Source organism: Chiloscyllium plagiosum, unplaced genomic scaffold, assembly GCF_037043375.1.
Source record: "Chiloscyllium plagiosum isolate Xiang-an unplaced genomic scaffold, Cpla_swu_hap1 HiC_scaffold_2, whole genome shotgun sequence".
Taxonomy (NCBI): Eukaryota; Metazoa; Chordata; class Chondrichthyes; order Orectolobiformes; family Hemiscylliidae; genus Chiloscyllium; species Chiloscyllium plagiosum.
This window is the reverse complement of record NW_028270140.1, coordinates 54,357,607-54,382,886: the sequence shown is the minus strand read 5'-3', so window position 1 is coordinate 54,382,886 and position 25,280 is coordinate 54,357,607. Positions and strand designations below refer to the sequence as shown.

Here is a 25,280-nt window from a genome sequence, read left to right as displayed (position 1 = left end):
AGATAGAGGCTACTATACTAGATAGGATTGACATTCACAAGGCGGAGGTGTTAGTAATTCGGGAAAGTGTGAAAATAGGTAAGTCTCTTGTGCCGGGTGGGATTTATCCTGCGATTTGCTGGGAAGCCAGGGAGAAGATTGCAGAGCCTTTAGCTTTGATCTTTATGTTGTAATTGTCTACAGGAATAGTGCCAGACGAATAGAACAAAAAGAATGACTAGATAAAGATTAGCGCCAATCAAGGATAGTAGTTGGAAGTTGTGCACGGAGTCCAGTGCCAAGAGAATAGCAAATGTTGTTCCCTTGTTCAAGCAGGTGAGTGGTGACAACCCTGGTAATTATAGACCAGTAGGCCTTACTTCAATTGTGGGTGAAGTGTTGGGAAAGTTTATAAGAGACAGGATTTATAACCTTGAGAGGAATAAGTTGATTTGGGATCGTGAACACGGTTTTGTGAAGGGTGGATCGTGCTTCACAAATCTTATTGAGTTCTTTGAGATGGTGACCAAACAGGTGGATGAGGGTAAAGCGGTTGATATGGTGTATATGGATTTCAGTAAAGTATTTGATAAGGTTCCCCATGGTAGGCTAATGCACAAAATATGGAAGCGTGAGATTGAGGGTGATTTTGTGGTTTCGATCAGAAATTGGCTAGCTGAAAGAAGACAGAGGGTGGTGGTTGATAAGAAATGTTCATCCTGGAGTTCAGTTACTAGTGGTGTACCGCAAGGATCTGTTTTGGGGCCACTGTTGTTTGTCATTTGTATCAATGACCTGGATGAGTGCATAGAAGTAAATTTGCGGATGACACTTAGGTCATTGGAATTGTGAATAGTGGTAAAGGATGTTGCAAGTTACAGAGGGACATAGATAAGCTGCAGAGTTAGACTGAGAGATGGCAAATGGAGTTTAATGTGGAAAAGTATGAAGTGATTCACTTTGGAAGGAGCAATAGGAATAAAGAGTACTCGGCTAATAGTAAGATTCTTGATTTGGAGGTGTCGATGTTGGAATGAGGTGTACAAAGTTAAAAATCACACAACACCAAGTTATAGTCTAACAGGTTTATTTGGAAGCACTAGCTTTTGAACCACTGCTCCTAAACCACCTGATGAAGGAGCAGCGCTAATGCTGCCAAATAAACCTGCTGGACTATAACCTGGTGTTGCGTGATTTTTAACTTGATAAGATTCTTGGTAGTGTAGATAAGCAGAGAGATTTTGGTGATCATGTACTTTGATCCCTGAAAGTTGCCAGCTGGGTTGATAAGGTTGTTAAGAAGGCATACTGTATGTTAGCTTTTATTGGTAGAGGGAGTGAGATTTAGGGCCATGAGGTCATACTGCAGCAGTACAAACTCTGGTGTTGCCGCACTTGGAGTATTGCGTACAGTTCTGGTCACGGCATTATAGAAAGGATGTGGAAGCTTTGAAAAGGTTTCAGAGGAGATTTACTAGGATGTTGCCTGCTATGGAGGGAAGGTCTTATGAGGAAAGGCTGAGGGACTTGAGGGGTTGAGAGGTGACTTACTTGAGACATATAAGATAATCACAGGGTTAGATAGGGTGCACAGTGAGAGCCTCTTTCCTTGGATGGTGATGGCTAGCACGAAGAGACATAGCTTTAAATTGAGGGGTGTTAGATATCGGACAGATATCGGAGGTAGTTTCTTGACTCAGAGTTGTAGGAGCATGGAGCGCACTGCCTTCAACAGTCGTAGACTCATTAGCTTTAAGGGCATTTAAATGGTCATTAGATATACATATGGATGAAAATGGAATAGTGTAGGATAGATGAGCTTCAGTTTCATTCCACAGTCGGCACAACATCGAGGGCTAAAGTGCCTGTAATGAGGTGTGTAATGTTCTATATTCTAAATCAGTTTCAGTTCTGTGCTGTCATTATTGCTGTTCTACATTGGGGTAGCAATGCGTAGCATTTCGATGGGTTCATTAATCTAGCATTTTGCACATTGAGAAGTAAAGCTGTGTGGCATGGTGACTCAGTGATTAGCACTGCTGCCTCATAGAGCCAGGGATCTGGGCTTAATTGCACCCTGTGACGACTGTGTGTGAAGTTTGCCCAGTCCCCCCATGGGTTTTCTAAGGGTGCTCTGATTTCCTTCCACAGTTCAAAGATGTGCAGGTTAAATGGGTTGGACATGCTAAACTGCCCATAGTATTCAGGGATGTATAGGTAAGTTGGTTTCGCTATGAGAAATAGTGTTACAGGGTTAGGGTGGATGGATCTGGGTAGGATACTTTTCAGAGGGTTGGTGTGGACGTAATGGGCTGAATGGGTTATTCCACACTTTTGGAATTTTGTGTTGCTGTCTAATTCCTCCGTTGTGTGCTCTATACTGTTTATTGTGTAGTCTCATAGCTAATGGATATTGCAATGTTTATCAGTGTGAGCGGTTTAAAGTGTCACCACAGTACCAAGATTCTGATTTATTTTAATTGTTTAAGTTGAAAATTCCATTAATTGTTGGTGTAAAGTCTACGACAGCCATAGAGTTGTAAACAAAGCATCTCTGGTGTCAAACTGTTACATACGACAAACTTAAGAATTTTGAGGTTTTCAACTTTTCAAATATGCAAACAAATTCCATCTGTGAATAGTTGTTCATTTGACCTGAGGAAAGATTTATTTTATTGTATTTAGTATTGTTGGAATTATGGTCTTGTAGCAAAAATTGTGCTGTTCAGTTTCATATTATCTAACTAAATGTCACTGTTAGGTTTTCCGCTCATACTGTTTTCAAAGATAGCTGGAGATTGTGAAGGCATATTAACTCAATTAAAAATCACATCATGACCTAAGCCATGTCATTTCACAGCTGTGCAGCCCTGACAAGTGAAGCTGGCTGTTTTAAACTTTCCTTGATCCCTCATGTTCTTTAATAGGTTTGACTTTGGGTGGATATGAATGGTATTTCTTGAAAAAAAGTTTCTATTGTCTCCATTTTTGCTTACAGTCCTAATATTTTTATTTTAGAAAAATGAGCAGTTAAATTATTTACATGACATTTTGTTACTGATTGTAAAATGTTAACTTATTTTTTTTCAATGATTCTGTTTTAGCACTGAGTTGCCAGAGCGGGAGGAAGGTGAGGGAGAAGAGAGTGACCTGCCAAATTCATCCTACAACAACTGGAGACAAGCTCGGCAGTATGTGAATATTTTGTTCATTAGGCACAGCATAATAAAGGCAATATAGAAATATTTTGTATCTGGCTTCACTAGCTCGATGTTGTTGGCCAGTTTCCAGTTTAATCTATTTTTACTCATGTTGTGGCATTCTCCTTAGCTTTAATGAAACAAATTGACATTTTGTGGCTTTTTCTAGTGCTTCTATTTGCAATTTATTCTATACCGGAAACGCTTTCCGAATGGTATATGAAAGAAACTATAGAAATTCTGGCAGGTGTTGTGCCATTCCTTATTTTCCATAGTTGAACATTGTCCTTTACTGAATAAACATAAGGCAATGCATTATTTCATAATTTTAGAGTTGAGTTATGGCGAGAACCTGCAAAATCCTTGGGAATCAGTATTGTTGGTGGAAGAGGAATGGGAAGTCGACTAAGTACTGGAGAGGTTATGAGAGGAATATTCATCAAACACGTCCTGGAGGACAGTCCAGCTGGAAGAAACGGAACGTTAAAAACTGGGGACAGAATTGTTGAGGTGTGCTTTTCACAACTGCAATGAAATATTAACTCTCTTGAATATGTTTAAACTTTAAAAATAACATGTTCTTTAAAATTACGCAAATTATTGAAATTTAAGCACACATATAAGAACTTGAAAGGGACACCAGACAGGAATCAACTCAGGAATATTGTTGCGAATTTTGTGTATAAAAATAGAAAAAAATGTAAAATGGGGGAAAGCATTGCGTCGTTCCTTTAAAAGATAGTGCTTTTTATGCTTAGAGATTTAAAAATCAATGTCTGTGGACAGCAGCTGCTGATGCTCAAACTGTATCAAAAGTTTTGTATCAAAAGGCATTGTATCAAAAGGCCATTCAGTCAGCAGACTCAAGTAGCATTTTTATTCAGCCAATAAATTTAAAAAAGGCACTTTGAAACTAAGGACCAACTGAATTAAAATCTGATGATAGTAAGTTTTGAGAAGATTTGTAGCTCAGGTTGAGGATCTGGATGTAAGTTTGCTCGCTGAGCTGGAAGGTTCATTTTCAGACGTTTTGTCACCATACTAGGTAACATCTTCAGTGAGTCTCTGGTGAAGCACTGGTGTTAGTGCCTGATTTCTATTTATGTGTTTAGGTTTCCTGGGGTGGTGACGTCATTCCTATTATTTTTCTCAGAGGGTGGTAAATTGGATCCAAGTTAGTGTGTTTGTTGATAGAGTTCCAGTTGGAAAGCCATGCTCCTAGGAATTTTTGTGCATGTCTCTGTTTGGCTTGTCCTAGGTTGGATGTTTTGTCCCAGTCAAAGTGGTGTCCTTCCTCATATGTATGTAAGGATACTAATGAGTGAGTCATGGCTTTTTGTGGCCAGTTGATGTTCATGTATTCTGGTGGCTAGTTTTCTGCCTGTTTGTCCAATGTAGTGTTTGTTACAGTTCTTGCAAGGTATTTTATAAATCACCACACACTGCAGCACAGAGGAATATCACTTATACAGCATATTCAAAAAGAATGAGTACCCAACGAACACAGTCCGCTGATTTCTCAGCAACAAACCCAAACAAGCAGACAGAACACGTCCAGAAACCCTAGCCTTTCTCCCTTACATCAGAGGCATCTCGGAAATGACTTCCAGACTACTCAGACCTCTTGGTACCGTGGTCGCCCACAAACCCACCAGCACAGTAAAACAGCAGCTAATGAACTTGAAAGACACTATATAGATGATAAGCAAAACCAATGTCATTTACAAAATATCTTGCAAGAACTATAACAAACACTACATTGGGAAAACTGGCAGAAAACTAGCCACCAGGTTACATGAACATCAAATGGCCACAAAAAGACTTGACCTACTCTAATTAGTTTCCTTATATAGAGATGAGGAAGGACACCACTTCGACTGGGACAACACATCCATCCTCGGGCAAGCCAAACAAAGACATGGACGAGAATTCAACTGGAACTCTATCAACAAACACAGTGACTTGGATCCCATTTACCACCCTCTGAGAAAAAGAATAGGAAATGACATCACTACATGAAATGACGCTATCAACGCAAGGAAACCTAAGCATATCAATAGAAAGTGGGTCACTAACACCAGAGCTTCGGATGCTATCTATTATGGTGTCAAAATGTCTGAAAACAAATCTTCCAGCTCAGCAAGCAAACTTGCATCTAAATCTGATCGTGTTAACAACCTGAAACCTATCATATAAAAATTGATGTGCTGCAGAGGGTATATCGCAAAGAGCAATTGGACAGAGAGGGAGAGCCAACTGCAGTTTGAAGCGCTGAGAACTATCCAGCTCTCGGATACTAGAAAAAGCACTATTTGTCTATAAAGATACATGCCACATTTAGTGAATATTCTTGACACCTGTAAGGTGATGGTGGTAAAGTGGTAAGCATAACTGTGTTTTACACACAGTTGATCCGGTTTTGATTCTCACTGGTGGTTCAGTGGTTAGCACTGCTGCATCACAGCGCCAGGGGCCTAGGTTTGATTCCAGCCTTTGGCAACTGTGTGTGGAGTTTGCACATTCTCCCCGTGTCTGCGTGGGTTTCCCCTGAGTTCTCCAGTTTCCTCCCACAATCCAAAGATGTGCAGGTTAGGTGAATTGGTTATGCTAAATTGCCCATAGTGTTCACAGATGTATAGGTTAAGTCCATTAGTCAGGGGTAAATGTAGTGTAATAGGGTCTGACTGGGTCACTCTTCGGGGAGTCAGTGTAGACTTGTTGTGCCAAATGGCCTGTTTCCACACTAGGGATTCTATGAAAATAACCGAGAAGGCATTTCGGGTTGAAGAAGGTACAGAAAGTTCAGGAGGATCCATTCTGTGTGAACTTTGAGAGAGACCATGTTTCAATTTATACTTCTTATTACTTTAATTTATAGAAGTGGAAACTGTGTTATTGAAACTGCGTACCAATATAATTTAATTCAATTTTTTCACTGTTGGAGTTAGATATATAAAGTGTTACTTGTTAATTGTGCATGATTTGGAGATGCCGGTGTTTGACTGGGGTGTGCAAAGTTAAAAATCACACAACACCAGGTTATAGTCCAACAGGTTTAATTGGAAGCACGCTAGCTTTCAGAGCGACGCTCCTTCATCAGGTGTCTGGTCGTGCTTGCTCAGGAGCTCCGGAATATTCCTAAAATTGCATTGTCAGGTGAGACCTGGGCCTGCAGTTATACTGATTGTGGGTCCCTTGCATTTGTGCCAAATAAGTGTTCCCCTTTGTGTTTCTGGTTTCCCAATCGTTACAAGTATGTGTGAATGGATTTCGATTGAAGTTGAATGTCCGTTATCTCTGTAGGTCCCATACTGTCTGTACTGGTAGCCCGAGGTGTTGAAGCTGTTTCGGGTTAGAGTCTGTTGGTTTTGGTTGATTGTTCTTTTACAGAGGAGAAGAAAATTGGTCAGCAGTCCCAGGCAGAAATTCCCATTCTGTTGTGTATTGGCCACAGCCTTAGACCATGGCTTTGCCCAGTATTTTAGATATTTGAAGTGTGTCCAGTATTTCGGATGATGGGGATTTTTGCTTGATCATATTCCATGATAGTGTATGATCATGGTATACTATCAACTTGTAGTTGAATCAAGATAGTATTATATGCCTTTTTTAATGTTATGTATTTAGTAAGCTGAAGTTCACTACTATCTCCCACAGTTTCTTTCTCATTGTTCCATCATATGCAAAGACATCTGCCCGAACCATATCCAAATTGAAGAAAAAAATCAGAATATGCTTCATAACACCAGTGGTGACCATGCTGTCTTTTGAAATAATAGTTCAGCAAACTTTGTTTGATACGGTACACTCAATAAACTGGCAAAAATTATATACCTCAAATACTGGAAGTTTACTGTATTATGGTGGTGTCCAAGTAGTCAGTTGAGGGTATGAGTTTGTGAGTAAGTTTGTGATTTATACTATAAATAATGTATTAATTTTCTATTACTTTGTATGTGTTATTACATTGATTATGTGGACCTCTTGGTCAACTGGAATACTTGACCAACTGGCACAGACCAGGTCCCATAGGGGCATGTTAATAAAAAGCTTGCTTTATTTTATTCAACAAATATTAATATTCTGAGGGCTGATTTGCCATGTGATTTACAAATTTAAAATGTAACAGGGAAATGGTGAAAATAATATTAACAGAAGGGTAAAGTTGAGTTGAAATGATAGTAAAATTACAAGTCAGTACACCATTCCTACTTGAGTCCATATAACTTCTATTATTTAAGTCCTTCACTGAGGTGTAGAGCTACATTGGTACATTTTATATCCAGTATTCTTACCAGTTTAAACATGGTTGAAATTCTGAGTTGCTTTGAGTGTTCTCGACATAGTGATGATAAGTTCTAAAATTAGGTAGAATGCATAAAGGATTTTTTTAACCTTGTACTTGTTTTAACTCTTGTTGTGTTTTCACCTTATTGACTTGAAGTTTGCTGTTTTACTGATTGCAATATTTCTTTCCTACAATACTTTGTTTCACATTCTTTTGATTTTTTTTTATAATTCATCTCTGACGGGCATAGAAGATCAACATGGTTTACTGTTCCTGATTGCTGTCCAGTGATTGTGGGGAGAATATACTTGAGAAAAGAGTGAAGCTCGACTGCACCTTCTTTCTTCATCCAAAAGTTTGCTCAATTTGTCAGTCATTTTTTAAGCTGCAACTGATCAGTGACTACTTGACTAGAGATGCAAGAAGTTATTGTTCCTGTAGGACTTCAGTCCATTGTGAGTCAGTTGCTTGAAAAGAGCATAGTTTGGGTGGGGCAGAAGCAATGGAGTTTAGGATCTTACCAGTACCAGTCAATATTTTTCATTGAGATTTTATGTATGATGTCATGTATGCTCTAGTGCAGACTTTTTCGAAAAACCTGATTTATTGTTCTTTTCCAGGTAGATGGAGTTGACTTACGAGATGCCAGTCATGAAGAGGCAGTTGAAGCTATTCGAAAAGCAGGCAATCCTGTAGTGTTTTTAGTCCAGAGTTTAATAACCAGGTCTCGGGTATGTAAACTGAAGAGCACCCAAATTAAAAATATTTACGATCAAATTATTTAAATTATTTTATGCCTAATATCAATGGATGGAAAAGAAATTAATTTATTGTGTTGCATTTTAAAACTGTTATGACCCCCTCTGTCCCGAATAGAACAGATTCCCCCTGTTGCCACCTGCTAACTATTTACATGTGAGGGGCCCTTATGTTGCCTGTCATTTATACTTGTGTTCCCGCATACCCATTCTAATTTTTGTCTTTCTTCCCCTCTCAAAACTAATTTTATTTGAGTTGATTTTTGTTCAAAGAGTTCACCTAAGATGCATCATATGCTTTTTGGTTATATCATGTTCTGCACTTCATTTGCATTCCAAGGTGCCCAAGGTTTGATTCCTTTAACTTTTGCCCTTGTTGGAATATCCTAACCTTCATCTGAAGCATCTCCTCAAAAATGACTCACTCAGTTATTGAAATGTCTCTGCTGGATCCCTTTCAAGGCTGAAATTTCCACTTTTCCAATTTAGATAGTCTTGTTTTCAATTGTGTCATGCTCTTTTGTATAATAATTCTAAACTATATGTTGGGATAATCACTGTTACTCAAGTAATACTCCACAATTCTACTGGCCACGTCATTTTCCAGAGAAAGATCCAGCAATGTTTTCTTTCTAGTTGGACCCAATCAAGGTGTCCTGAAAATAATGCAGTAATTCCTTTGGTGCTTGAATGAAATTACTTGCCCAGCACCTGCTGTACATCTGTAACATGCAGCCATGTCATCCTACAGGAGGAGAGAGGTGATGTGAGAGAGAGAGAGATGATGTGTGAGAGAGAGAGAGATGGAAGTGTGTTCAAGAGAGGGATGGGACAAGGGATGTGAGAGGTGTGGAAATGGATGAGAGAGAGAAACATGAAGGGGTAGGGATATAGAAGAGTACACAGACCCCTTTCTCACGCATGCTGCACACTCCTCCCTCTTGAGGGGGTGGGAGGCATACCTCCTGCTCCCCACTCCTCTCTCCAACTCTTTCTCACATGCATCTCCGAATTCACGCCTGCGAGCACCAATCCCCATCTCACCCTCCCCTCGCGTGTGCGCCTTACCCATCATCATCTTGCACATTGCCCCCCTTGCTCTCCACTTCAAGTCCATTGCCTTTCACACCTGCCTGTCATCCTCCCCTCAATATAGAAAGGAGGAAATTTATTGAATAACACCATATTCTTATCATGCTTTTTTTGCTACTCAACTCTATTCAAGTGTCATTCTTTTTCCCTCGAAGGATATCCCTCTTTTCGCCAGTGCTATGTTTAACTGATCAGTATTGCCACGTCACCTCCTTTTTCCCTCCCCTTCCCTTCTCTGAGCACTTGTACCTACCCAGTTAGTTCCATTTTTGAGACCCATTTCCCTTATTGCCCACGTGGCAATTTATGTATGTGGCTCACCAACCTTATCACATTCAATGTGTTTACATATATGCGTTGAAGTCCTGTCTTTGTGTTAATCTATTTAGTATGTCGCTACTTCCTACTCCAGTAATCTCCAATAGATTCATTTTATGTAGCATTTTCCTTTCTTCGACAAGTATATGCTGGTGTCTGTTCCCCTGTCAGTTAAGTTTAAATACATTTTAGAGATACTAATGATTGTAAGCTATGATTTGCCTAGTTAGCAGGCAAAATAATACTTTTCACTGCATCTCAGGACATGTGACAGTAATAAATCAAATCAAAATTAAAATCAAATCACAAATATATTAGTCCAGTCTTGTTGAATTTACGCATACCTATTTTGAATAGATGATTCCTGCCCCAGAAATAATGTCTCAAGAATCTGAAGCCATCCCTTCTCCCATTTAAGTCATTTATTCATCCTCCCTATCTCAAGATTTCACTTAACTTCCTCACGAGCTTCTGGGTCTTGTTCTATTAAAAGTTAGTGATTTGGATGTTTTTAAAAATCACTTAAGTTAATGGAGTTTAATTTGTAGCTTCGTATTAGCACAATATGTAAAATATTGCACTGTTGGTTTTGACAGTGCGGAAACCTACTTTCATGTCTTTGCTAGTTTTTTACAGAACTTAAGTTGTGAGCATTAGCATTGCCTTATAATTTGAGACACACTAGCAATAATCTGAACAAAAATGTGAGGAGACCATGATTTGTCAGCCATGCAATATTTGTCACTTGCACTCTAATTTTCAAAGCCTTTCAAGATAATAGGAATGCTTGTATAAGTTGCCAAAATAAGTAATCAATTAAATGTGTCAAGGCAGTTTTCATTCACTTTTGAACAGTTGTAGACAGATTACAGTTGAACAAAATATTCTACTGTGTATCTGAAACACGATTGTGGTAAAATATAATATGTTGATATAGGCACTTTTCTGTTGTATATCTATTTTAACAACACGATTATGAATCCTACATGAAGTCTCTCATTACTATTACATTTTAGTGTAGTTGTCTCCTTTTAGTGTTAATTCTTCACTTTATTTTCATTATTTCTAAGTTCATTTGCATTTTCCTCTCTTTCATCCTTTTTTGTTTCCAGCCAGAGTCTCAATGTAATCCTTCATCAACATTTGTTCTTAGTGGGCAGAAATGTTCCTCTACTAACCCATTCTCCTTTGATCCATCTAAGGTAAAAGCATCATTTTACATGTGATAGTAAACCCCTTTGAAAGGGGTTTACTCTTTCCTTGTCAGTTAGCAATTCTGTTTTGTTTGATTCTGTTTAAATAAGTAACATTGTTAACCATTGAAGCTCAAAATTACTGAAACATTTTTCTGGGATTTTCAATAATCAACATTTTTGTAGCAGACATATTGCACATTAATAGTTAACTGTTTTCTGTCAAGCTTCTCAAATTGTTTTGTTATATATATATATATATATATATTCACATAACGCTTTGTGAAGCTGTTTTCAATAGTAATGCCTATCTGTTGTGATACTTGGCTAATATTTCAGAGACTTTCATATTATAAGGAATTGTCTATCTTTTCAAAATTTGGATTTCATTTTGAGAACAAGTGGTACAGACAGGATGCAAGTAAGTTTTGTAATTGATATCGATAGAAGTGCAATATTTCAATCTATATTAGTCTCATATGATTGTTCAGTCAGTAATCTGATTACACAGTAAAATATTTTGGTGCAAAACCTGAAAACTTGTAAGAGGGATTGGAGCTGAGCCTGGGCAAATAGGAGGTGCAAGCCATTAAATGCAGCTTTGAAGAACCTGCTTTTTCAGTGCTACAGTGCATCCAACGTTGCATCTACAGCATTTTGTGAGGTGCATTAATGCCATTTTGGATGAGGGCATTAAGTGTACAGATGTCTAGTGGAAGAAGAATGTTGAAAAGAGAGTTGATGGCCCAGTGGCATTATTGCTGGACTGTAAATCCAAAGAGCTCGGTTATGTTTTGGAGATGTATTTCTCATCCTGCCATGGCAGATGATGAAATTTAATTTCAGTTTTTTAAAAAAATGGTATTAATAATACCATGAAACCATTGTCAATTGTTATAAAAATCCATTTAGTTAATTAATATTCTTTAGAGACGGAAATTGCCATCCTTACTTGGTCTGGCCAACATGTGACTCCAAACCTACAGCAATGCAGTTGATTCTTAACTGCCCCCTAGGCAATTGGGGATGGGCAATAAATTCTGGCCTCATCTATGAATGAATAAAAAAAATGGCAGTTCACAATACCAACCAGTGTGTAAGTCCTGTTTGGTAATAAGTTTTGGGTATCCTCATTGAATGACTGAAAGTATTTGCATGCTATGAGATATGAATGTGAGGCTTGCAGCACAGCTAAGTGTATGAGGTTGAAGAAGCTATACATATTGAACATGAGTTGTAATTAGGAGAGGTTGCTGGTAGATGAATGAATGATGGTAATGTAGTATATTAAGTAGTATGTGAAGGCTAATAGTATAGTTAGTGCAACATGGCACTTGACAATTGACTCACTGACCTTAATCATTCATTGAACTTGGTGCAGCACTTCATCCGGAACCGTGGAATTAAACTCTGACACTGATTACCGTGATTATCTCTGTGTCTAAGGCTACATGATAACTCTCCTCTTCTGCACTTCCTGCAACATAACCTTGAGTGCGATGCCAGAATCTTGGGTCATGGCTTTTTCCTTTGCCTTTGCCTTATTCTCTATCAGACTGACTTTTAGAATGACTTGTCGCTTCCACTGCAGACAAACTACACTTTCTTTTTGAAATGAAGAGTGGCTTTATAAGAATGGCAGGCTGACATGCACTGTTACTCAGATGTATAACCAGTGTCAACTCAACACTGCTGCACATACATAAATTAACAAATATGTGTAGATCTCCACTCCCATTTTGGAGTGTTACCTGGCTTTTTGAAACTAAAGATTGAGTGCAAGAAATAGCCAAATTATTGCTTACAAGTGCTTCAATCCCTTATCAAAATAATTGTGCATTTCTCCAAAATGATTATTGAAGAGGAATGTATAATGTCTTCTACAGAAATCTCTTTAGGTGATTTAGTTTTCAGAGCATGGAGCTCTATTCACATTTAGCTGATACTTGCACACTGATCACGTTTACTATCTACCAAATGTAGCATGTTACATTCTATATGTAGTTTCATTGTAATGTTGATATTTTGTGGAGAAATCTGCCTAGAAACAGTATTGCATACACTACATGTAGTCAGGTATCATGTTGAAATTTTGTTTCATGCAGAATTTAAATTTAAAGAATAAACCATAGAATAAAAAGTTTTGTTGACAATGTTAAAGTCTGACCAAAACAAAGAACATGTATGACAGCAGGTTTTAAAAAAATTGGATTTCAAAATTGCGTTTACAGAACCTGTATGGTTAATAGGACAGAATCCTGTACTTTGTCAGTAGTAAGCTTAGAGGCAAGAAAATCATTGAATTGGGCAGGCTGGTCTACTTCTCCTGGAATCAACTTCTGTGTAGGAAGGCCCATCATTGGCCTTCCTTCCCCACTACCAATTGAGACCTTTAAGTAATCAAATAAGGTCCTTATTTCAAAAGTGCTGGTATTAACACAATGATGGAACTCCTGTTGCCATGCAGAGTATGACATCTAAAGCCATTTTGATAAGTCCAGAAGACTCCAGCTGGGAGAGACACTTGCCCTTGCCTCCAATGTCCTCAGAAGTGGCCTTGCGATGCTGCTGAGCAATGAGAGATACCAGCCTTTGATTGATGGACAACTGTGGCTAGGTGGGTCTTGTGCCCCCCATAGTTTTATTCAAGCTAAAATCCTTCTGGTGCCCTTGACTGATTTGATTGGCAGATCTTCCAGAAAAAGGACATTGAAGGGCTCAGGCTCTTGTGCTCACGCTCTCTCTGACTCTCCAGCTGACTGGAGAGACCACTGATATCACATCATTGTGTCAATGATTTGGAGATGCCGGTGTTGGACTGGGGTGTACAAAGTTAAAAAATCACACAACACTAGGTTATAGTCAAACAGGTTTAATTGGAAGCACACTAGCTTTCAGAGCGCGCTCCTTCATCACCTGATGAAGGAACGTTGCTCCGAAAGCTAGTGTGCTTCCAATTAAACCTGTTGGACTATAACCTGGTGTTGTGTGATTTTTAACATTGTGTCACTAGTCACTTTTATAAAGTTAGCAAATCTCAATGAAAAAACTTGAATTAGAAACATCAACATAATTTATCTCCTTAGTAAAATAACTCATGATATGTCGATGTTTCAGCAATTCTGTATATTGTATGAAAACAATTTGTGATTTCCATCACACATTCGTGACAGTAATTAAACCCATTTTTCAGGAATTGGATTCACAAATCATAGAATCATGCAGTGCAGAAGAGACCCTTTGGTCCATCAAGTCTGTACTGACGTGAGAAACACCTGACTTTCAACCTAATCCCGTTTACCAGCACTTGGCCCTTAGCCTTGAATATTATTATGTGCCAAATGCTCATCCAAGTACTTTTGAAAGGATGTGAGGTAATTTGCCTCTACTCTTTCCCAGGCAGCATTTCCAGACTATCACTAGCCTCTAGGTAAAAAAGCTCTCCTCTCCCCACTCAAAACTGCCTGCCTCTCACTTTGAACCTATGACCCTTGTGACTGACCCTTTAAATAAAGGGAACAGCTGCTCCTTAGCCACTCTGCTCATGCCTCTCATAATTTTGTACACCTAAATTAGATTGCCTCTCAGTATTCTCTGCTCCAACAAAGACAGCCAAAGCCTTTCCAACATTTTCTCAAACTTAGATTTTCCATCCGTGGCAGCATCCTAGTGAATCTCCTCTGCCATTCTCTAGTGCAGTCACATCCTTCCAGTAGTGTGATAATCAGAACTACTCACAGTACTCTAGCTATGGTCCCACCAAAGTTCTATACAACACCAACACGACTTCCCTGCTTTTGTAATCTGCCTTTTTTACCACCATACTAACACCCCCTTCCGCCTTCAAAGATCTGTGGACAAACATTCCAAGGTCATTTTTTTCCATGGAACTTCCTAATATGACGTAGTTCATTGAATACTCTATTGTCAAATTACTCCTTCCAAATTATATCACATCACACTTTTCAAGGTTGAATTCTATCTGCCAACTATCTGTCCATTTAACCATTCTATTTGTCGTCTTGTAGCCTAATAATTCAGAACTAAGTGTTTGTTGTAGATTTGGATTGGCAGGAAACTGTTGAATCAGCATTAAAAGATCATCACCCTGACCCTGATCCAGTTCTTTGAATGCAGTATCCTTTTAGGCTTACACAGGGTTGCTGAATTTAACCCAATTCCTGTTGGAAAATTCTTAATTGAAGCTTTTGATGTTAGGGTTTATCAATTTTTGTGAGCTTGTTTTGTTCCAGACTATGACTTTACTTTTGTCTTGGTTTCAGAAACAACCTTTGTCTTTCCTGCAATCTAACCCCTTGCCTGAATCGAGCAGTGGCAGCAGCAGTACTAACCCATTTGCTGACTCTTTTCAGACGAGCAATAGCCAGGTTGGATGATGCTTGCGTGTTTTTTTTTCGGTCTTTTTCGTGTGGAAATTTGCTTTATGTAATTGTACTTCTCAATCTTGAGTTATTTTTTTTTAAAAATGAGGTTAACTGAATATTTTAATATATTACTGTTAGGATAATTTATCACTAATCAAACTGTTCTGCCTGAACCATGCAGTATTTTGGAAGTGAAATGTCTTTTGATTTTGCATATTCCTATCAACTTAGTATTTTAAAAATTATTATCTCTAACAAACTTTAAGGTTATTCTGATTCAAGAAGCTAGTTGATAAAGTGGATTAGAACTTCATCCTTTCAATAATAAGGCCGAGCTAGAGATTAGAATATGTAGTGGTTATGAAGATACTCTGCTAAATGAGTCTGTTTCTAGGGGAATAATGTAACTGAATTAATGATTATACTTAGGGATAGATTTTTCTCTGCTCTTCGTTTTTAGCAAAATGTAGTTCTAAATTAATGTCTTCGACTCTCACTAATTTCTGAAAAAATGGATCATGGAAGAATGCATGCATGGGCTAAAAAAAATTGGATACTGTAGAAAATCAAATGGTGCAGTATGTGGCATTTACTACTGAGTTTGGCAGAGTTTGCATGGCCTGTAGGTGTAAAGGTACTTGCTGTTAGCCTGAATTATTGATCCAAATTCCGCAATGGTGCCGTTACAAACAAAGAGCAGGATGTTTCCTTTTCAATATACAAACAGTGCTAAAAGTTCTTCTATTAGGATTCTGAAAGAGCTAGATAATGCAGACCATGATGAACTGTTCACTTGTCCAGTAGAGTTGAAACCAGAATGCAGAATAATTGAATGAATTAACATTAATCTGAAAAACATTGTTTCATTAAGTTAATCTATGGGACAGAAACCCTATGGAGATGGTGGGAGCAAATGGTGTTGATTCCTTCAAAAAAAAATTGGAATTCTTTCAGAAATATTGTATTTTGGGATTCATTTTATGCAAAATTTGAGGTATTGCAAGTGTAGCTAGCTAGAGAAGAACAGTTTGTGTTAGACTTCCAAAGTTTGGAACATTGTGATGTTTGTTGCCCCATGCATAAATCTCTTGTAAATTAATTGATAGACATTAGTTGGCAGTGCTGTTCTTGTATCTGATAACTACATCATCATGTTAAGGTAACCTTGTATTTCTCTTTTCTTAACTTCATTCTCCTTATCCTGCTCCCTTCAAGCACTGCTTTAAGGATGTTATTTATATTGCATGAATTGTTTAAATTGGTGAAACTGGAAGATTTTTTTTGTTTCCTCATTGAGAAAGACCAGTCAATCCTGTTTACCAAGAATACACAACATGTTGCGGAGGGAGTTCCAAATTTCTGTACCATTAGCTTGAATAAAATGCTTTCTTGTTTCACTCTTAGCTGGTCCAGCAGTCATTTTAAAGCTGTTGTTCTAGACGCCCTTTCGTGAGGAAGTAGTTCCTGTTCAGCAAAACCCTTGTTCATTTTCAGCACTTCAATTATATTACCACACAATCTTCTAGACATTTGCGCACATGAGCCATGTTTATATAATTCTCTTCTTCATATATGAACTGTTTATGACTTGGTAGCATCTGGTAAATAATGTTGACATATTTAGATCAATATCAAAGTTTTTTAGTTGATACCTACACCAAACACAGTCCAGATGGAAACTGGCAAAAGTTCTGTACAACTGAAAACTTATTCACTTTTGAATTCCAGTCACTTGAGATAAAGGCCAATATTCATTTGATTTTTCATGAGTGCTCTAGCTTTCATTTTAGTACGTACCTGCACTCTTGTATCCCCTTGCTTCTCCAAACCTCCTGAAAAATATTTTAATTTTTCAAATCCACATTTTCGCTTACATTTTACTTATGCTTTGTTCTAGCTTTTATAATTTAAGCTACTTTTGTCCCTTTACAACTTCTTTCCATTCACAAAGCTTACTGTCCCTCTTAATTTATCATCTGTAAATTTGGATATCTAACTGTAGTCTTTCTTCTAATTTGCTAATTAAATAGTGTAAGGTTGAGCCTTCAATCCAGATCTTTAGCAGATATCTCACTACTCTCTACAAAGCAGAGGCTATCCACTTGCTCCGTTTGCCAGTTCCAAATCCGTTACTGATTCATGTCAACTGATTCTTCTGTAATTCTTTCATTCTTGTCTGCTGAATTGAGGTCATGTTTCCTCACTGAGGAGGAAGAAAAACAAATCTTTCATTTGGGATCACGACTTGGCTTAAACTAATTATTTACTTTTATCTCCCCTGTTAGCATGGGGTTGGAGAATCTAAAGGAGGAGATAAAGCAAAAGAGAAGGAAGGATAAAAACACCACTAACAATAGGCTAATTTTCACATTTGATTAAGTCATATTTAATCTTTTGCAGAAATTCTTAAAGTGGGTGTTTTCCTCATGATAGAGGTGGTTCTTGATTTTTTGGAATTGCAAGCTTGGCTGTCCAGTAGGTTGTGGCTTTAAATTGTAGGTTTTTTAAAAAAAAAATCACTTGCTAATTTCTTCCTTCCTTTCCTTTAAACATTGACTTAAGTGAGTTATTTAAAGTCATAGAGTCAGAGAGATGTACAGCACAGAAACAGACCCTTCGATCCAACTCATCCTTGCTGACCAGATATCCCAACCCAATCTACTCCCACCTGCCAGTACCCAGCCCAAATCTCTCCAAACCCTTCCTATTCATATACCCATCCAGAGGCCTTTTAAATGTTGCAATTGTACTAGCCTCCACCACTTCCTCTGGCAGTCCATTCCACACACACCACCCTCTGTGTGAAAATGTTGCCCCTTAGGTCTCTTTTATATCTTTCCCCTCTCACCCTAAACCTATGCCCTCTAGCTCTGGACTCCCCCTCCCCAGGGAAAAGATCTTGTCTATTTACCCTATCCATGCCGTTCATGATTTTATAAACCTCTTTCAGGTTACCCCTCAGCCTCTAAACCTCAGGGAAAACAGCCCTAGCCTACTCACCTTCACCCGATAGCTGAAATCCTCCAACCCTGGCAACATCCTTGTAAATCTTTTCTGAACCATTTCAAGTTTCACAACATCCTTCAGATAGGAAGGAGACCAGAATTGCACACAATATTCTAAAAGTGGCCTAACCAATGTCCTGTACAGCCACAACATATCCCCCCAACTCCTGTTCTCAATACTGTGACCAATAAAGGAAAGCATACCAAATGCCTTCATCACTATCCTATTTACCTGTGACTCTGCTTTCAAGGAGCTATGAATCTGCACTCCAAAGACTCATTGTTGAGCAACCCTCCCTCGGACCTTACCATTAAGTATATAATACCTGCTAAGATTTGCTTTACCGAAATGTAGCTCCTTGCATTTATCTAAATTAAGCTCCATCTGCCACTCCTCAGCCCATTGACCCATCTGATCTAGATCCCATTGTAATCCGAGGTAACCTTCTTCGCTGTCCACTACACCTCCAATCTTGGTGTCATCTGCCAACTTACTAACTATATCTCTTATGCCCAGATCCAAATCATTTTGTCACTTTTGCCCCTCTTTGCATCAGTAAACCTAAATGTGCAGTCTGTAAAAATATTGCCCAGTCATGGAGGTTTTCTTCCTTCCATGTGCACCAACTGCCTGGGTGCTATATAGTACTCAAATACATGAACCCTGACCAGTATTCCTTCTGTACGCTTAACTTTGAGGTAAATCAGATTGCCTTGACTGCTACTTCTGTTGAAATTTATCAATCAACGCAGATTGAGATTGGAACTCTTTGACCTACAGGAAAATGCTTCTTTTGAAAATGTTTTTCTTAATTATCCATGATCCTCAATGCTAATTAGCCAATCGTAATATAACGTTCATCCTATGCTCTCCAAAGTTCTATTCTCGGTAGCAGAGATTAACGTGAGAGTCTCTGCAATACTGAGATTTATTACTTGACCACCTTTGTTCTTTCTACCGACTTCACTTGCCGTGCTGTTTGTTCAAATTCCAGTCTTGATTGAGTCGAAACATTCCTTGATATATTGGGTAGACTGACATCATTGCCTTCTGTTCCTGCAAAGACTATGCTCCCTATCTATAATGTGACTTAAATATTTGGACAAGAACACATTCGAAGAAGTACCCTGAAGATCCATATATTTCCTTTTCTCATCCTAACCGAAAGCCTGAGCTGTTACATGAAGTGTTATTTTTAATGGGTTACATGGATATTCCTTTATCTGATAGCATTTATGCATTTTATTAGACTTCTACAGCTTCAAATGATGAGAAGGCCTTCTGTCAAGCCCATTATTCTATGACCAAAAATCCATTTTCTGAAAATAAATTCAAGGTTAGTGAATCCCTTTGATTTAATCATAATTCCTAGTTCCAGATCGATGATGTAATTATAGGGACCTATACTAGATTACTTCAGCACATTAACACTTTATAATTAAATCTCAGATTTAAATGATTCATTTTCAGAAATCACCAGTAACATCTGAAGATGAGATTATTTGTCTTATTTCAACCATCTGTTTGTTTTGTTACCATAGGTTTCTGCATCTCGAGCTAGGACTTTTCTGCGCCCTTTCCCAACTAACCCATTTGCAATCAATCCATTTAAGGTTTGTCTCATCACACTGAGTTTACAGATCAGAAGTAATTGTGTAATTTATATGTGACTGTGATTCTTAAGGGTGATGTGGAAAATTGAATTAAAATGATCAAGTCTGTTCTGCTTTAGATGGAAATTAATTAATTAAAAGATAAATGAGTATTTTGTGATAATGTATTGAAAAGCTAGCTGCACTTTATTTCTATTATGTTGAAATTGATAGTCGGCAATGATAAATTTTCAGTTTATTGTAACATTTTGCCACTAGTTTAATAACTTTGCTGAGATGTGAGTAGCTGAGATGTACATTGTATGGAGGACAAGTTCAGGATCTGATTGATCTGTTCCATGTTGCTGAAGTTGTGCCAGCAGAGGCACTACAGTTGACAGCTTAGGTGGGTTAGCCACGATTTTAAAAACCCTGTGGGGATAAGGGGATGAGGATGGAAGGGAGTTGCATGCTCTGGATGGGGTACTCTTTGGAAGGTTGGTGAAAACTCAGTAGACTGAGTGGCCTCTTTCTGCACTGTAGGAATTCGGTGATTCTAAAGTCTTGTAAACATGACTCCTACCCTGCACTGCCTCCTCCAAGAAAATGTGTTGCTGCTGCCTTTACAAGGTCCATATATTTTTTCAGAAGGCCATTTCCTGGAGAGCATAGCAGGCAACCACTGTGTGAGATCCTATTCAGGGAATGTATTGGAGGGTATTTCCTGAACTGTCAAGGTAATGGTACTGCATCTTCCAAGGTTCAGTAGCCTGCTTGAAGGTGACCTGGTGATCAAATCACACTCATTCTATGGACCTTGTGACTCCTTTTGCAGGGCCTTACTTTGGTGTCAAGGGATATTTCTTGCCTTGCAATCCATTAGGTTCAGCGGATGAAGGATTACTTAAGGACAAAGGACTCCTGGAAGCTGTCTGGATGCCATGCACACATATAGATGAAATACTTTTTGCCACAAACCAGTGAAACATTCAGGCAGTGAAATCCTTTCCTATTGAAGAATTTCCCCAAGCTGCTGAATAAACATCATGTAGGTATTGTTGATGACACCCTGCACCTGAGGAAATCCTCTGATAGAGGTGAAGCACACTGTAATCTGTCCCTGCATTGCGTTATCTGTTTAGGATTCTACACAAAAGACAGTCCTCTTGACTAGCACATCCTTATGTAGTCATGGGTAACAGCTTGAGAAGTGCCATCCATCATCACAACTGATCCTCGGAACAGCTCAGAAGCAAAGAGGTGGCTTTTCTGTTTATAGGCAGAATTTGCTTATAAGACCTGTTGAGCCTGAGCTGGTCCTCAATGAGGGGACACATGTCAAACACTGATTGGCAGATCCCTTCCACAAAGATGCTGTGATATTTCTTCGAGCACATTTCTCAGAAATTTCATTATTAGTATAATATGCTGTGAATGTATTACCTCCTTTGTCTCTCACCCCACCTCATTCCACACATTGCAACTCTCATATCAAAGCATCTACATCTGTTATTGTGGCTGCTGCTCATCTCTATTTGTTTCTGAGTCAGAGTGACCCATCCCCATTTGCTTGGATGGCATTGCCAATTTATTGGCCTTTGTTGGGAAATAAAGCAATGATCCTTGAGCTTTCTTCCTTTTATACAGTGTTCTAACTTACATCGGCATCCCTAACTGATTCTCAGCTGTAAAACTGTGCTTCTGTTGAAATCTGATGACTCTTTTTGATTCCTGAGACACTATTCAAAAATTGCAAGCTGTCTCTTAATGAGCTGACAATTAGTTCACTTCCATCAAAACTGCAGATCTGACATTGTTAGATAATTTCCAACTTCTCAACCTTGCTTTCAAAATCTGAGCATGTCAGAACCATGTTGGAAAGTAGTCTTGGCAGCAGCATATTCTGGGCCCTCTCTCTGCTGCCCAATGAAAATTAATTCCACTCACTATTTTTCATTTGTGGTGTTCCAGCTTTCTTTGTCCTGCCTTTCTCCCTCATTAAAAAATACCTGGACAATATATCAGTCATCTCTTCAAAGACAGCCCTCTGTTTGAATGCAATTTTGTCTGTCTAAATTTGATTTCAGTTTGCGTGGGAACTGATTGCCCTCATCCAATTAACTATTTTCCTTCTGAAGTGCCCCATCTCCTTTTTCCAGAGTGAACCTTAACCTAATGGTATTAAAATCCCCATTCTCCACAGAGTCGCATTATTCCCCAGTCCAGATCCAGCAATTCAAAGTTTGGGTGAAGATTTGTAGCTCGGGTGCTCGTTGTTGTGGTTCTGTTCGCCGAGCTGGAAATTTTTGTTGCAAACGTTTCGTCCCCTGTCTAGGTGACATCCTCAGTGCTTGGGAGCCTCCTGTGAAGCGCTTCTGTGGTGTTTCCTCTGGCATTTATAGTGGCCTGTCCCTGCCGCTTCCGGTTGTCAGTTTCAGCTGTCCGCTGTAGTGGCCGGTATATTGGGTCCAGGTCGATGTGTTTGTTGATGGAGTTTGTGGATGAATGGATGAGGAAACACCACAGAAGCGCTTCACAGGAGGCTCCCAAGCACTGAGGATGTCACCTAGACAGATCCAGCAATGTCACCTATTGGGTCAGAAACATACTGATCAAGAAACTTCTCTTTAAATTCAGTAATTTTTCCTCTCTGCTATTCACACAGTGTTATCCCTACCTATATCAACATGATTGAATTCCTTCGTTGTCACTTGTAATCCTGCACTTTAATGTCATTTCTATCCAAATTTATGCCTTTATATCTTTCTCTGGTTGCTGGTCTACATCTTGGTGTAATAGCACTTGTAATGTTTTATTCACCCTAACCAAATGGATTCTGTCATAAAACATAGAACATTGCAGCATAGTACAGGCCCTTCAACCCTCAATGTTGTGCTGACCTGTGGAATCAATCTGAACCCCATCTATCCTACACTATTCCATTTTCATCCATATGTTTATTGAATAACCATTTAAATGCCCTTAAAAGTTGGCGAGTCTACTACTGTTGCAGGCAGTGCGGTCCAGGCCCCTACTACTCTGAGTAAAGAAATTGCCTCTAACATCTGTCCTACAGCTATCACTCCTCGATTTAAAGCTACCTTGTGTCACTGTCCACCCTATCTAACTCTCTGATTATCTTGTACATCTGAATTAAGTCACCTCTCAACCTTCTCTCTAACAAAAACAGCCTCAAGTCCCTCAGCCTTTTCTCATAAGATCTTCCCTCCATACCAGGCGACATCATAATTCTCCTCTGCACTCTTTCTAAAGCTTCCACATCCTTCCTATAATGTAATGACCAGAACTGTATGTAATATTCCAAGTGCAGCTGCACCAGAGTTTTGTACAGCTGCAGCATGACATCATGGCTCCAAAACTCAATCCCTTTACCAATAAAAGCTAACACGCCATATGCCTTCTTAACAACCCTATCAACTTTTTGTGCAAACTTTCAAGGATTTATGTACCTGGACACTGAGATCCCACTGCTCATCTACACTACCAAGAATCTTACCATTAGCCCAGTACTCTGCATTCCTGTTGCTCCATCCAAAGTGAACCACCTCACATTTTTCTGTATTAAATTCCATTTGCCACCTTTCAGCCCAGCTCTGAAGCTTATCTATGTCCCTCTGCAACTTGCAACATCCTTCAACATTATCCACAACTACACCGACCTGAGTGTCATCTGCAATTTTACTAACCCATCCTTCTATGCCCTCATCCTCTGTAAACTGTTGGACTATAACCTGGTGTTGTGTAATTTTTAACAATATAAATGTTGTAACGCCAACACCAATTTCAAGGTTTCCTTCTCAATCGTGGAATATTTCCATTGGTGTTTCTTTAGTTTTCTAGAAAAATACCCACTCTATCTTCTCCTCTTCACCTTCCAAGAGTAGAGCACCGAAACACGTCACTCATGTCCTAACCTCTTTAAGTGGCCTTTCATAGTTGTGGCCGATACTGAGGCAGTGGTAAGTGTTGCTTTCAGGCTGTCGAATGTCTCCTGTCATTATGCCATCCACTGAAACTTTTTGCGTTTCTTCAATAATTCAGTCTGTGGAGCAACCAAACTGCTAAAATTTGATATGAGCTTCCAGTAAAAATTTTACTCAAACCCAGGAATCGTAGTACAGGTGTCTTTGTCAATGGTATGAGAAACTCCCCAATAACCTTTGATTCCATGTCCTGTGGAGCCATGTGTCCATGACCAGTGACATGGCCCAGGAATGTGACTTGGGCTTTTGCAAACTCACTCTTAGCCAGCGTTATCACCAAGCCTGCCTCCTGAAGTCGATCTAACAATTCCAATAAATGCTGCAAATGTTCCTTCTCTGTGTAACTGAAGATCACCATGTTGTTGATGTACACCACACAATTGGATAATCCAAAAATGACTTTATTGGTTTGTTGTTGAAATGTGACTGCTGCATTTTTCATACCAAATTGCATAACCTTAAACTGGTACAGGGCAAAAGTGAGGACTGCAGATGCTGGAAACAGAGTTTAGATCAGAGTAGTGCTAGAAAAGCACAGCAGGTCAGGCAGCATCCAAGGAACAGGAAAATCGACATTTCAGGCAAAAGCCCTTCCTGATGAAGTGCTTTTGCCCAAAACGTCGATTTTCCTGCTCCTTGGATGCTGCCTGACCTGCTGTGCTTTTCCAGCACCACTCTGATCTTAAACTGGTACAGTTTAGTCGGTGTCACAATAACCAAAATTGTCTTTGTTTTTTCAGATAAAGATACCTGTCAGTAACCTCTGAGTAAGTCCCCCTCAGAAATAGAAGTTCCTTGTCCCATCTTTTCAACTCAAACTTTCAAATGTGGAATAGGATATGAATCAGACTTTGTAACTGCGTTGACTTTGTGACAGTCCATTCTTAATCATTGGGTACCATCTGGTTTTGGCACCATTACTATGGGTGAGCTCACTCACTTTGCCGCAACTCATTTTGAATGCATGCTCTAAGACAACATAATAAATCTCTTTTTGAACCTGTGCCAATTTTAGAAGATTTAAGTCTATGAGAAGGTTATTCAATTGAAACAGCATTCCCTACATCTATATCATGCATAATTAGATTAGTATTTCCTAAATTTATTCCATTTGATTATAATAAGTCTCAGATAATTTTGATTTCCTCTGGAAGGCAACTCAGCAATTTATAGTCGATAAAGTGTAGTGCTAGAAAAAGCAGCAGGTCAGGCAGCATCTGAGGGGCAAGAGAGTTGATATTTTGGACATAACCCTTCAACAGCAATTTATTCCAATTTTTGATAACTTTCTCATTGTCCAATTTAATTAGCGGCATTGTCAATTAAAAATCCTCTGAATTTGTATCTTCACTTCGTGTTGTAACTAGTAACACATCCTCCTTTTGCTTTCTTTCCCTATCAAAATATCTTTAGAGCATATTCATGTTACACACTGTGTGAGTTTCCCTTTTATCTGGTGTTTTTA

The 25,280-nt window shown here is 38.8% G+C and overlaps 1 protein-coding gene across 19 annotated transcripts in view; it reads left to right on the top strand.

Moving 5' to 3' along the window:
* mpdz (multiple PDZ domain crumbs cell polarity complex component) overlaps window positions 1–25,280 on the top strand; it is a 368,137-nt gene that overhangs the window by 230,770 nt on the left and 112,087 nt on the right. For 6 of the 19 annotated variants that reach the window (XM_087996853.1, XM_087996857.1, XM_087996823.1 and 3 more), the window contains 7 exons: window positions 3,084–3,170; window positions 3,512–3,689; window positions 8,088–8,198; window positions 10,748–10,837; window positions 15,112–15,216; window positions 19,469–19,555; window positions 19,761–19,832. In XM_087996853.1, coding sequence (XP_087852979.1) covers window positions 3,084–3,170; window positions 3,512–3,689; window positions 8,088–8,198; window positions 10,748–10,837; window positions 15,112–15,216; window positions 19,469–19,555; window positions 19,761–19,832 — 730 coding nt within the window. The remainder of the gene's footprint in view (window positions 1–3,083; window positions 3,171–3,511; window positions 3,690–8,087; window positions 8,199–10,747; window positions 10,838–15,111; window positions 15,217–19,468; window positions 19,556–19,760; window positions 19,833–25,280) is intronic. The other 13 variants (XM_043714540.2, XM_087996852.1, XM_087996875.1 and 10 more) reach the window with 11 other exon arrangements.